This window comes from Protomyctophum parallelum, assembly GCF_964188405.1.
Source record: "Protomyctophum parallelum genome assembly, chromosome: 19".
Taxonomy (NCBI): Eukaryota; Metazoa; Chordata; class Actinopteri; order Myctophiformes; family Myctophidae; genus Protomyctophum; species Protomyctophum parallelum.
In genome coordinates this window covers 39,215,127-39,228,571 of record NC_139717.1, presented here as the reverse complement: position 1 = coordinate 39,228,571, position 13,445 = coordinate 39,215,127, and the positions used below count along the sequence as shown (strand labels likewise).

Here is a 13,445-nt window from a genome sequence, read left to right as displayed (position 1 = left end):
TTTCCAGTACTTCTACTCCACTACATCTCAGAGGCAAATATTGTATTTTACTCTACTACATTTATTTAGTTTTCATATTTTGGCCATTTGAAAATAGCCGATCTACAAGCTCACAATGCATTGCGATGTGATGCATTGTGATCTTGTAGATGTTCTATTTTCAAAATATTTGTAATTTTGTATACATTCTGAACTTGTGAAATGGGACATTCTGCATAGTACTTTTACTTTTAGTACTTTAAATACATTTTGATGTCAATACTTTTTACTCAAGTCAATTTTGATTACAGTACTTTTACTTGTAACAGAGTAGTTCTACATTGAAGTATTGATACTTTTACTTAAGTAAAACATTTGAGTACTTTCCCCACCACTGTTAGTAACCATGAAACTATATGAATAAAAATGGAAATGATAGGCCTATATTGTTCAAGACATTGCTTATTTAAATATAAAACCCATAACAATATTATGTCAATGTAACACATTTTGCATCCAGTGTTTACTGAGACAATACTTTTGTAAATATATCTTAATATTGTTTTTAGTGTTGTGTTGTTATCATGATGGTGAACCGTACAATGGACCACAATGGAAACAACAAGCCGTCTTCTTTGTGTTATTCTTTTTGGCATAGTTTTTACTGTACTGCTGTAGGGCCAGGCTATTGTTTCAAACCACTATTAAAGTATTAAATCAACCAATAAATAGGAATGTTTCTTTTTTTTGTCTTTTTTCACAGCACAAACAACAAGAACAGAAAATACAATACAGAAAATAGGGATGTATACTATAGGATAGGGATATATTTATTACTATATGCTACCTGGTGGTGACATAACTTCTTCCACTGCTTCCTATCCAGTGGTTGGTTACAGTTTCACTCTCATTTCACTAGGATGGCGCCGTGTGACGCAAGGAACCAATCAAATGCCTTATTTGACTGAAAGTGTGTCGGGGCGGGGCATCACACCAGACGCTCTGCTCATTGAATGGCCAGTGAACGCTGACCCCATACACTCACCAGCCAATAGCAAGCGTCACTCGATCTGACGACGTTTGTAATTGAAGGGATTGTTTAGCATGGAAATGCATTTCTCTCACGCTACTCCAATGTAGAACCCGGGTTCTCATCCGCACCTGAGTAAAGCACACACGACAAAACAAGACAGAATCCTCAGCGTCCGCGCAGGCAAACAGAATCCGCCATGGACATCTTGAAGTCGTTAGGGCATCCGGAGGAAATACTCAACCTGCTCAAGTTTAAGATAGGAGGATGTCGAAGTGTAATGCCCAAGTTGGACTATGTGAGTACTCGTCTCAAATACATTCACCGCGGCAATATATGACACCAAACTGTCAAATAATCATATATGTAGGCTATAGATGTCAAGCCGAATGGCAGACTTTGAATGAGCACTTTTGCAGAACGAAGGTATATCGGAGACGGAGATTCGGAGAGCACATGATGTTCCCTTCTCTGTAGCTGCCTAGTGCCTACATTCACAGCATAATTCAGGAACTGTAGCCTACACATTGCACCTGCACCCCGGCGAATGGCGACAGACAACATCCATTTCATACAGACATCAGATCATATGCATATAATAGGCTATGCATATTATGCGCGCATCTAACGGATATTGTTTGCATCGCAGTAAGTAGTGATGTCACTGGCTGCATCGACTACAGTGTGTTGGAAAGCAGCGGCAGCCTGTTGGTTACTTAGCAGCAGCCAGCAGAGCAGAGATACAATAATATTGTATATGTACTTGCTGGCCCGGGATCATAATGAGCTCTAACTAAGGGTTCACTGGGAGAAGAGATGTGTGCGCATGTTTGGGCTGGCGGGCAGTGGCGGCTAATCCACAATCTACAAACACCGAGTTGACCAGAACGGAGAATACCAATTAGCCACGATTGTTTATCAAAGAAATGCATATTGTTAAAGCCTATAAAGAAACACGATAGTGGACGGGCATCGTTGCTATGGCTGCCTGGACCCGTTGATGCAAGTAAGTCTGCTCAGAGTGCTCTGCTGCAATAAGATGTTGTTGTTGCAGAAGCTAGTCAACACTCTAAAAACACCTCCGGGAAGTTAGCACCCCATTTATTCCCCATATGATGAACACTGGTGTCATTCTTTACTGCTGGATTTGTGCTGAGCAGCGCTGAATTTTGCCGTAAATTTCATGAAAATGTTTGTTCGAAAAACAAATACAAATACGATGTCCTTCCGATTCCCTGCCACTAGATGTCAGTAGAATAGTTCAACAGTGTGCCGTATAAACTTCCTAGTTTCTTATTGACATTTATAGTTTGTTTCCTGCAGTGCAAGTGCGCAAAACATAATGGATAGTAATGTAGGTCTATACTTTGGTCAGGTCTGAGGTCTGTATTCTTTAATTTCATTCGAGCATCCGATTGGCGGATATTTACAATGTTTAGAATAAATGCTAAATGTATTTGCAATGACCACAGCCTGTGCATATTGATTGTCGTTTAAATAGTAGTTGGGTTTACTTCTGTTCCTTTGCATTATTGTGACAGATTTAGCTGCTGTGTTTTGTTTTAGTGGGAGGAGTGGTTCATCTGTCAACAAACTTCCCCTAGCATGCTGCTCAAATAGTGCTGATCTAAAAAGCATGCGGATAAGTTCAGCGCAATTCGAGACAATCTACGTACCAGTCGCTAGATCTGTTTTGAGATCAGCGAACAGAACAGACCCGCGACTACACAACCACTTCAACGTACTCCGCAAAGTTCTCACCTCCCCAGCACTCTGTTGTCCTCTGCTGACTTGCTGCGGAGGTTCTTCTAAGCGTAAAGCAATGGGTCGCGCAGTGAGTTATTATAGCAGGGGGAAGGCTGCGCTTTGATGGCCGGAGCCTGTTGCAAATGTTCATTCTCTCTGTCGGTGTTCAAACGCTCTCTCTGCGTTGCCCAGCGCAGCACCGGTGGCTCGGGCTCCACTACTTCACGGTCCCTCGCCCTCAGCGGGGGCAGACTCGGGGAGCGGGGCGTGCACACGGGCTGTTGTTGGGCTGCGCGTCCCAGCGCGCTCCGGGCCGTGTTATCCTACCGACAGCCGTTTTTTTGTTTCTCTTGCCAGGAGGCCATGACCGAGAGCCTGCGGACTTGTTACGTGTATCTGAACCAAACCAGCAGAAGTTTCGCAGCTGTTATTCAAGCACTAGACGGAGAGTTACGGTAAGAAAAAGAAGAGGAGGAGGAGGAATAAAAGGCTGTTTTCCATGCTTGCTCTCAGTCTCAGGTGAGGGGCGTGTCTGGTGTCTGGTGTCACAGTGAAAGCGGGCATCATGCCATGTTTCTGAAGTTGTAAACACAAAGGGTTCCTCAGTCAAAGGGGAAGTGTGAGTTACAACAAGTCAACAACAACATTATTTTGTATTTTTTCAGTCATAAAGAATTTCATATTAAAAATAATTAAAAATACTATTATACTAGCTCTGGTCCATAGCCTTCTGCTTTGATTCTGCCCCATATGCAGGGCAGAATCAAAGCAGTAAGGCTATAGACCAGAGCTATAGGTTTGAATTTGATATACCGGTAGGCTGAGAGATTAGTATCGCTCAGCCATATAAAGTTTAGGAAACTGATGAAACTGAAACTAATGCAATCCTACGGTACCTGACCCAGAGGTGAAATTCATGTGGTGTAATAATAATCTATTGCTGCTCAATATCTATTTTAAGCCCCCAGTCTGGTTGACAGCTGTGTCAAACTCAAGTGTGACTGTGCATATGCATACAGTTGTTGTGTCCTTGGTTAAAGGGCATTATTTGTAGGCTACATTATTTATAGGCTAAACTTGACTGGCTAAGTGCTTGACATACTGTTCTAGTAGTACTTTACAAATACAATCACTTGTTAAGTCATCATGTCTAAAAATCCTAACTTTTCATCTTTGCATCTTATGAGAGGTGGTGGTGTTCTGCTGCCGTTGTGCGCACGCATGCTGTTGCTTATCAGTGTGACGTCGTCTGTTAAGGTGTCTATATGTTGCTATTCTTTTATTTTTATTTTTTTAGTTTATACATTTTCAAGTTTAAAGACAAGACATACTTTATTTGTGATGGTACATGGCATAAGAACATTTAGAGGATTAAATAGATTTTTTTTGTTGCTAAACTTCTTACTAAATTGTGTATATGTGAGTGGTCATAACAAAACTATAAAATGCAGCATAGTGGGCTGAAAACAAGGCCATGGCATAGAGCCGGGCGATATGACTTCAAATTAATCTGATTTAAAACTTTTACCTAGATTTTTGATTAATGAACGAAAATATTTGAAATAACCAATCTACAAGCTCGTTAAGAGCTTGTTCAAAACTGTTGTACAATGAAGTAGATTATAAAATTAGATGCGCAGAGTTCGTCGATATGAGAAATGTAGAACAATTATCGCAAAAAACCCTGCTTCTCGGTAAATCGATTAGCCTGCATGAGCAAGACTAAACTAGACTAGAGTTCAACATTTCTTTGTATATATTTTTGGTAAATTTCCCAGCCCTACGATGGCAGTTTTGAAAGTCCTTCTCCTGTCTCCATTCAGACATGCTGTGTGTATCTTCTATCTGGTGCTGCGGGCTCTGGACACAGTGGAGGATGACATGACTATACCGCTGGAGAAGAAGGTGCCCATGCTGAAGGACTTCCACACCTATCTGTACCAGGCGGACTGGTGCTTCACAGAGAGCCAGGAGAAAGACCGCCAGGTTCTGGCTGATTTCCCCACGGTCAGTTAAAACCTGATTGATTGATAGGCTCCGGTTCAAATGGCTCAAACCTTTTCATGTTGAGGACTCTCAAATGAATGTGTATTCGGCCACGGACTCCCATCTGATAATATTTTGTGTTGGGGACCCCCCAGAAGAGAAGTTTGGTGTTTTGTTGTGAGCTTGTAGATCTGCTATGATGAAGTAGGCAGGGCATTAATTTACGGAACATAAAAAGTTGAAATATGGAAATACAAGGTATCTGCCCGACAGTGTCAGCATCAGCAATGCAGTGAAACCTAATATCTGACCTCTATCTGAACTCACATTCAACAGTTTTGTTACAGCACCACCACACGACAGACACAAAGAAAACCGCAACAGCGCAGTGAAAATGTACCAGCTTTACTGACGGTACAGTAGTTTAGTTTATTTGCACATACGAAAAAAAAGACTTCCACAATGGTACTTTTAAATGAAAGGAAAGAAAAATCTAAATCAAAACATGATGTGCCAGAAAGGGTACAGGGCTTGTCGAGTGGCCTTCCTAAAAGCTATAATTAAGCTTGAATTAAGTTGTCAATAAAGATATATGGGGACGATATAACAACAAAAGTAATAAATAGTAATAACAATAGTACTATAATATACTAGTTTATAATCAATACTAGAGCCTGACCGATGCCAGAATGTCAGAATGTTTGGAGTGGACTGATGCCAATCCCAATTTAGGAGAGGCCTATACTGTCTAAGTAAACATTTATGGTGAGAACTCAAATAATATAATCACTTTAGAGTCCTCTCTCTCTAACAACAGCTATAATGTTTTGTGAGATCTGCATCTGGGCTTGAGGACATGGGATTTACTACATGTAGCCTACTGGCCAGAGAGTAGCTGTGACAGCTGCAGAGTCAAGATCTGACCCATGTCCAGTTTTCACCCTTTATTGTCAGATGACCCTTGGAGGCAGCGCCACAGCAGTGTTGAGTTTAGTTGAGTCAGACAGGGCTGCCTTTTCCTTTGCATTGTACATGTAAGGTTGGCCCTGTACTTGAGTAAAATCACTTATACTTTGAAGTCTGAATTCTTGTCTTTGCCTCATTGTGTGTCTAATCTATGTTTTTGAGTACCCACTACAGATTCTGGCATTTGCGCAGTATGAGGATGCTCTTTTTCCTCAGTACACAATAGTTAAATAAAAAAAATATATCCTGTATTTTCATGCATATAATATCTCTTCTCTCTCTTCAATTGTTCTACTAAACAACCGCCACATAGTTCATAGTTCTTAGTGGGGAAGGGACTTCTTGACCTTCATCAGTTATTTATTGCACTTTACTGTGATTGTGTACTATAAACTGTGAATACACTTTTTTATATTATATACCTTCTCTTATTGCAACTTGCACATCTATTGTGATACTCTTGTGACTTGTACTTTGCTGCTACTGTGTATTGTCTTTTTTGTATTGTATGTCTGTTTTAAAAAGCTCTGATGTATGTACTAATGCACTTTTGCCCAAGACAAATTTCCCCTTGTGGGACAATAAAGTATATCTCATCTCATCTCATCTCATCATCTTCATTTTATTTCCAGATCTCTGTGGAATTCAGAAACCTTGGTCAGGAGTACAGGGATGTCATCTCAGACATCTGCCACCGTATGGGGGTGGGAATGGCCGAATTCCTGGAAAAGAAAGTGGGATCAATGAAGGAGTGGGACAAGGTTAGTACATTGTATAGCTATTTACATGCCAGTGTTGTGCATTGAAAATAGAATATCTGCAAGCTCACAACGTGTTGTGGTGTGCGTGTCGTGAACCTGTAGAGCTGCTATTTGTGGTGTGCGACACAATGTGCAACCAAGTATAAATCAGGCAAAAGTGATGTCACAATGAAAACAGCACCCAGAAATGTTAGGAACATTACACATATTAGGCAGCACGACTTATCTTTATTCTCCTCCGTCATATTGTACAATGAATCAATTAATCCATTGTTGTGTGTTCCTCTGTGCAGTACTGCCACTATGTGGCAGGGCTGGTGGGCATAGGTCTGTCTCAGCTTTTCTCAGCATCCCAGCTAGAAGACTCCGAGGTGGGGATGGATACAGAGCTGGCCAACTCCATGGGCCTGTTTCTTCAGAAGACAAACATCATCCGAGACTACCTGGAGGACATACAACAGGGACGTGCCTTCTGGCCAGAAGAGGTAGGTTTCAGGAAGTTGTTATAATTGTCCTAAAATGGGGTTCAGGGCACTTGGGTGGTGCAAGGGTTAAGTGCCTGTAGTGTCCACCACCACTGGGTTTGAATCCACTGCGGTGCTTGGCCAAGCATTTATAAATGGAGTGAAGGGAAGCTGGGCGGGGAGGGGTGTGTTAAACCGTTTTAAATGTAGTGAGTCACTTGAGCCATTGGGTGGGGGGGTGGGGGGGTACTACCTGTCAGTGGGGAGTGTTGGCTGATGAATGAATATCAACATCCTAATACATCCTGATACTGGGGGGTCAAATTATGACGGGCAATTCCTGCTGAAAAATATGACCCCCCCCCCAGTCAAAAAACACTTTGTTTGAAATTGACACTCATGCTTTCCAAGGTGTGATTTGGTGTGATTCTTGCCTACCACGTATATTGTATACACTACAGGGTGAGGGTATATAATATATACCCTGGCCTGTATACAGTATAAACAAGCTATTTTGCATACGAACCTTTCTGTCCCTGTACAGGCGTGGAGCCAGTTTGCAGGAAAGCTGGAAGACTTTGCCCAGCCAGAGAAGTTGGAATCGGCTCTGTCGTGCCTCAACCTGCTGGTGACTGATGCACTTCACCATGTCCCAGACGTCATCACCTACCTGTCCCGCCTACGCAACCAAAGCGTCTTCAATTTTTGTGCCATCCCACAGGTATAGACAACCTTAAGTCACTCAGAACAGTATGCACTATGCATACTGTAAAAGTCCTGCGTGTCAGTTTAACACTGAGACACCCTTACAGGTCAGTTTTCTTTTAGTGGTGCAACCACTCCTATAGTATAGACAGCTATGTGTGTGGCTGTGTCCCCATGGCTGGCTGTGTCTGATCACGGAAATAGCATATTATCACCACAAAGTGTCACTATTGCACAGCTTAACACACCACCAAGTCTCACTGTTGTGCAGCCTCGCCGGAACCGGGCCGGCACCCTGGGCGCGTTTCTGTGGGTCTGGAAGTTCTTGACTTGCACCACTCACTTCACATGGGTGGGATTTTAAGTTTTATTTCTCACTATTGATACAGTCAGCGTGCTAAGCAGCCAGCAGTGCAAACTAATCTTTTTCATTGTCTGACTCAGTTTGTCCCATTTTGAATTGATTGATTTAGGAGCTCTAGTTTAACTACTTACAAAAACAATCAAAATAGGAACGCAAGGTTAAATGTGTTTAACGAGTAAGCATTATTGCGAATGCAGTGAAAAAAAGAAAATTAAAAACACTTAACTTCAAAAAAATTAACTTAAAAATAAAATCTTAAAAACTTAAAAAAACACAAAAAAACTTAACTTCAAAAAAAACTTTAAAATCACTTAACTTCAAAAAACTTAACTTAAAAATAAAATCTTAAAAAAACACAAAAAGAGAACTTTAAAAAGAAAACCTTAAAAAAGTATGTATTTTATTCTAATTGTTGTTATTGCCATTTATGAGCTGCGTTCGCTTCCCGCGTTTGCGCGTGTTACTTGTTATTGTACCTACTAGTCACATTTCTCTTTGGCTATGGCTATATTTCTCAGTTTACTATCCAGAAGGTCTGACAGACTTAAGCTTGTTCATTCTTCCCCCAGGACAATGTATGATTAAGGGCCTTTTTATCCTATGTGGCTAGCGGTCTGTTTACACATATTCAGTCCATCATGATAAATACAGAGGTCAGAATGACAGGAATTTGTGTGAAAAAATAACTGGGTAGTTGCTCCTTCATCATGCTTATGATAAAAGGACAAAAGGACGACTGGAATGTTAAGAACTTTTACTTACACACACACACACACACACACACACACACACACACACACACACACGTTATGTTTCCTCTAGTCTTGTTCTTATCAATTCTAGTTTGTGTGAATATCACAGTTTGTGTGAATATCACAAACTAGACTTTGTGATATTCACCCTGTACCCTTCCGGAAGGTGTGAGATTTGTGAAATCAAATTGGCATAAGAGAGTTATATGAAGACAGATTTTGCCATCCATTATAATTCTCAGTCCAGGGCTCCAGGTAGCACTGGTGCCACCAACCTTTTCAGTTGGTAGCGCCACCACAAATTAGGTAGCACCATCCTTTTCTTTGTAATGTATAGTGTGGCATTAATACATGACCTTATCGCCAAGGCTAGCAAAGGTTTTGGTTGAAGCATAAACACCTTAAATTAAGCACACAACATGGAATATTTATATTTGATCACACACACACACGCAGGTCGATTTTGAAGGTGCAGTTTACCAGGTCGTGATACATAAATTGGCCTCGCTCTGCGCACATTCGTATTATGAAAGGCATATCGGCCCGTGTTGAACGCACACACATTTGGCATACCGCGTCCCAGAATATTTTAGCATTGTGGGAGTGTCCATATGTTAATTATTCTCGCTTTGCGCAATTTGCTATTAAGCCCCTTGACCTAAAGACACTCAGCGCATAACGATTAGACGTGGGTCTGACCACCTCATAAACGCAAAAAGCACTGTTTGATTTGACACTTGAGCGGCTCTGGAAGGCTGGTAGAGTGTTGCCATGTCTGTTTATTATAAGCGGCTTATTTTTCTGTAAAGTTGCTTTGTGTGGTTGCTTTTCTTGTTTCTAAAGTGGTTATTTGGGCTTTTCTCCTAATGTTGTTTAAACCAGTGATCGTCACACAGCACATTCCCATGTCAAGGATCCCCAGATGAATGCATTTGCCCAACTAAGGACAGCTAATCCAAAAATTAAATAAAAAGATTACTTTTGAAAATAGCAGATCTATACCAGCTCACAATGCATCACATTCATTCATTAAAACTATGAACTCTGACTGCAGGGGGATATATAATGATCATTATAACAATGTGCAAGAACATATTTAAAAAGAAGGAAGAACTTTATATTTGTGGACAATCAAAATATGTTTTTTTATTTTAATGTGGTGTCATTCAAATTAATCTGGATATGGCAGACTCACTATTTAGAAAATAAAAACATGGCACTTCATTTAAAATAGGTTACAGACCCCTGTTATATGCGCTTATTTTTATAGACCTATTTACTTGTTTCTATGAGACATGGCGGTTTTGCGTCTTTTAAAAAAAAATGTTGAGATTAGAAACGGCCATAATTCTTTCATTTCTCAACCTTAAAAATAAATAAAAACATCTCCATAATCCGTGGGAAATGTGCTTTCATATGCTGTATCACACCCGATTCAAGTCTTCTTCAATAAAATGCTACGAGCGAACTCAGCGAAGACCATACCATCGGGGCCACAGCATTACGCAGCACGCATTCAACTCATTCCTTCGTCGTGACTTGAATGAAATAAAATATAATAAACGTTATTTTACTGGTGTTTTTCAATAGAAACAAATAAAGAGCGTGTGTAGGCTACTGTGTGCAAGTGCAACAGTGCATATACATGCATGCACTAGGCTATATTTCTTCCGTGTCGGGATGGTGATTGAGCTCTTCAAGTTCACAGCCCGTTTGGTCTTTCATAAAAAAACGTTGATATTAGCCTATAAACACTCATGGTTCTCTCATTTCTCAACCGTTTTATTAAATGTAAAAATCTCCATATTCCTTATGAATCTTGCTTTCATTCGCTGTATGGTACATGGTTCTATCGTTATCGAATTAATTAATTACGCATGGATTGGCAATTTGCCAATATGCTGCTATCTACTCGCAATTCCATTCCGATCTGAAAGGTGGGTCTGTTCTTTTGAGGCATAAAGGTGACAGCATGCAGTGCAATAGGAATAATTAACCCAAATGTGACAAAGGCATGTCATGTCTTCTATGGTGCCAGCCTGAAGAAATGTCATACCACGACCCCCAAAGTGCGCATTCCGTATGTGACATCAGCTGACTGGTAAAGAGAATAGTACGGACATGTTGATTGGGTACGTCTCAAACACGCCTTAAACACACCCATGACTAATTCAAGGCCGTTTTGCGCACTCCGCGGGGTGTCAAAAGCGCTTCTTAACATGCCCAAAATTGCAATATGACATACTACACGCCCCCAGATCATAATACTGTAATTAGATTAGTAATATAGAAGTAAGTAACATAGAAGTCCTAAATCGACCCCACACTGTCATTTCATCTCATGTATTATGATCTGTGTGCTATTCCTCTGTCATCCAGGTGATGGCGATAGCTACCCTGGCAGTGTGTTACAACAACCCCATGGTGTTCCAGCGAGTGGTTAAGATCAGAAAGGGCCAGGCAGTCACGCTCATGATGGAAGCCACCAACATGAGAGCTGTTCAGGGCATCCTCTCCCAGTACAATCAAGAGGTAAGGATGACTTTGTGTATGGGTGTGCAGGTCTGACTGTTGTGTGTTCTGGTCTGTTATTTGAACTGAATCAACGGACATCTCTCCCTCTCTCTCTCTACAGATATTACAAAAGGTCTCCCTCACAGATCCATCACGAGACAAAACTCTCCACATCTTGTCACTGATCAGAGAGAAGTCCTCCCTTTCACAGTCGACGCTACCCTCCAGGACGCAGCACCTGTCTCCCGTGTACCTCTCAGCTGCTATGCTCCTTGCAGCACTCAGCTGGCAGTACCTGAGTACCACTGCAGCACAAGCACAAGGCACTGGTGACATGCAGGGGCACTGAGCCCCACACCTTCCCCTCTAACTCTCACCTTTCCTGGGGCACACAGACTGAGAAAGCTCACCGCACTGGAGGTCTCGTAGTTTTTTTTGGTCCAGGGAAAATCTAAAGCCACTAATGTTTTAGCCCACTTTTTTAAAAGCCTGTACAGGCCTAGACTGTGGAGGGTTTAGTGGTTTCAGGCTGGAAGTTTTTACACAACAAAACGTTGTGTTGTTATACTGTATATCCATCTGGATGTGCTTCAAATCGCTCAAAGACTTTCTATTGTTTGATGATCTTGTGGGTTTTATGACTTTTATCCTTTATTTCAGTGTGGTTCCATTGTTAAATGTCTTTACCCATAGATTGAATTTAATTAGAATATTTGGATGTTTTGAAGTCTGTACATCTTTATTAGTATTTTGACTGTCTCTCAAAATGTCATTCACTGGAAATGACATTTCCTGTTAAACAGTTTAATTTAGACTGCGCTTTTCATTTTTTCCCACCCTATTTCATGTATGTCCTTGAGAGACACAAACCACGCATTTTATGTTTGTTGTGTCCCTCTCCTGATGGGAGAGCGGTAATTGCAACAAAGTCAGAACTACAATAAAGATGGTGGGGCATCTAGTGTCCCAATTTGGTGTGCCATCTGCTTACAATATATATTTTTTATTGTCAACCAGTAGGTAGTCTCACAATGGCAGACAATTGGAGATCTCCACCTATGTACTATTAAAAATGCTAGAACGGCGTCAAGTACACATACTGCTTCAGAAAACAAACATCACCGCCCCATCGTAAAACTTTGGATTGGTTCTGCAATGCAGGTGCCAGGTTTTTTTTTTTTTTTTTTAACTCTTGATTACACCCAGTTTTAAGAACAACACCTGGGAGATTGTCCTCAGTCTCTAGTAGAGCAAATCATTTTTAGAGACTGACTTGTGAGTCTAACTTGTAAGTGTCCTCCAACCACCACAGATGTTCTAGTAGTTTTATTGTATCAAAGTACTTTATGATACAGATTGATTAAAACAGTGTGTATATTAATAAAAATAAGTCCAGGATTGTGTAGCTTCAAAGCAAAGATGCACTAACGGTAGAAGAAAAATAATGCCTCCTGGAACAGCTAGCTAAGTGTCCTTAACACAGCTTTGGTGAGTAGAAAGGCTAGCACAGAATACCTTGTACAGAACCAAAGGAGAACTATGATCATTGCTATGTAATGTGATTTTTACATAATTGAACAAATACAATAAATAAAAAAGATGACAAACTGTAAAGTGACTTGAAAGTTTGTGTATTTGTGCCATGTTACTGTATGTTGGCACAGTACAGATTGGTGGTAGTGAATGGCAAACTGCTGATGTGGCATTGATGGACGATGTTCTAGATTTCAGACTATAAAATCAAGCTGACCCAAGGTCATGCCACCTATTCCAAGTTCCATGTTCTGCACGGTGCCAGTCTTTACTCTTTATCGGATAAAGAGTAAACAAAAGCCACACATTACTGAACAGAAACTGCAGATATTGTGCTGACATGGTAATAGCTCTCAGGTGATCAACACCTGAAACATAAGAACAAAAGCCACACATTACTGAACAGAAACTGCAGATATTGTGCTGACATGGTAATAGCTCTCAGGTGATCAACACCTGAAACATAAGAACAAAAGCCACACATGACTGAACAGAAACTGCAGATATTTTGCATATTAGCAGATTATGTTTTATGTTTTGTCTTGTCTTGTGATGTGCTATTTAAGGTGAGGTTAGAGTGCAACCATGTGACTAACCTGTGGCTTGTATAAGAAAGGGGAGAAAGAATGAAATGGGACGGCCCGG

At 40.8% G+C, this 13,445-nt stretch overlaps 1 protein-coding gene across 2 annotated transcripts; it reads left to right on the top strand.

Moving 5' to 3' along the window:
• Nucleotides 1–1,092: 1,092 nt before the first annotated feature.
• Nucleotides 1,093–12,859, top strand: fdft1 (farnesyl-diphosphate farnesyltransferase 1). 2 transcript variants are annotated; one of them, XM_083790864.1, is made up of 8 exons: nt 1,093–1,307; nt 3,113–3,210; nt 4,579–4,762; nt 6,340–6,468; nt 6,762–6,953; nt 7,477–7,653; nt 11,133–11,285; nt 11,389–12,859. In XM_083790864.1, exons 1-8 carry the CDS (start codon nt 1,209–1,211, stop codon nt 11,614–11,616), a joined length of 1,260 nt encoding a protein of 419 aa, XP_083646990.1. In that variant the 5' UTR covers nt 1,093–1,208; the 3' UTR covers nt 11,617–12,859. The 2 variants fall into 2 exon arrangements, with proteins under 2 accessions (XP_083646990.1, XP_083646989.1); XM_083790863.1 differs by lacking the exon at nt 1,093–1,307 and having other exon boundaries at nt 2,756–3,210.
• The last annotated feature ends 586 nt before the right edge of the window (nt 12,860–13,445 follow it).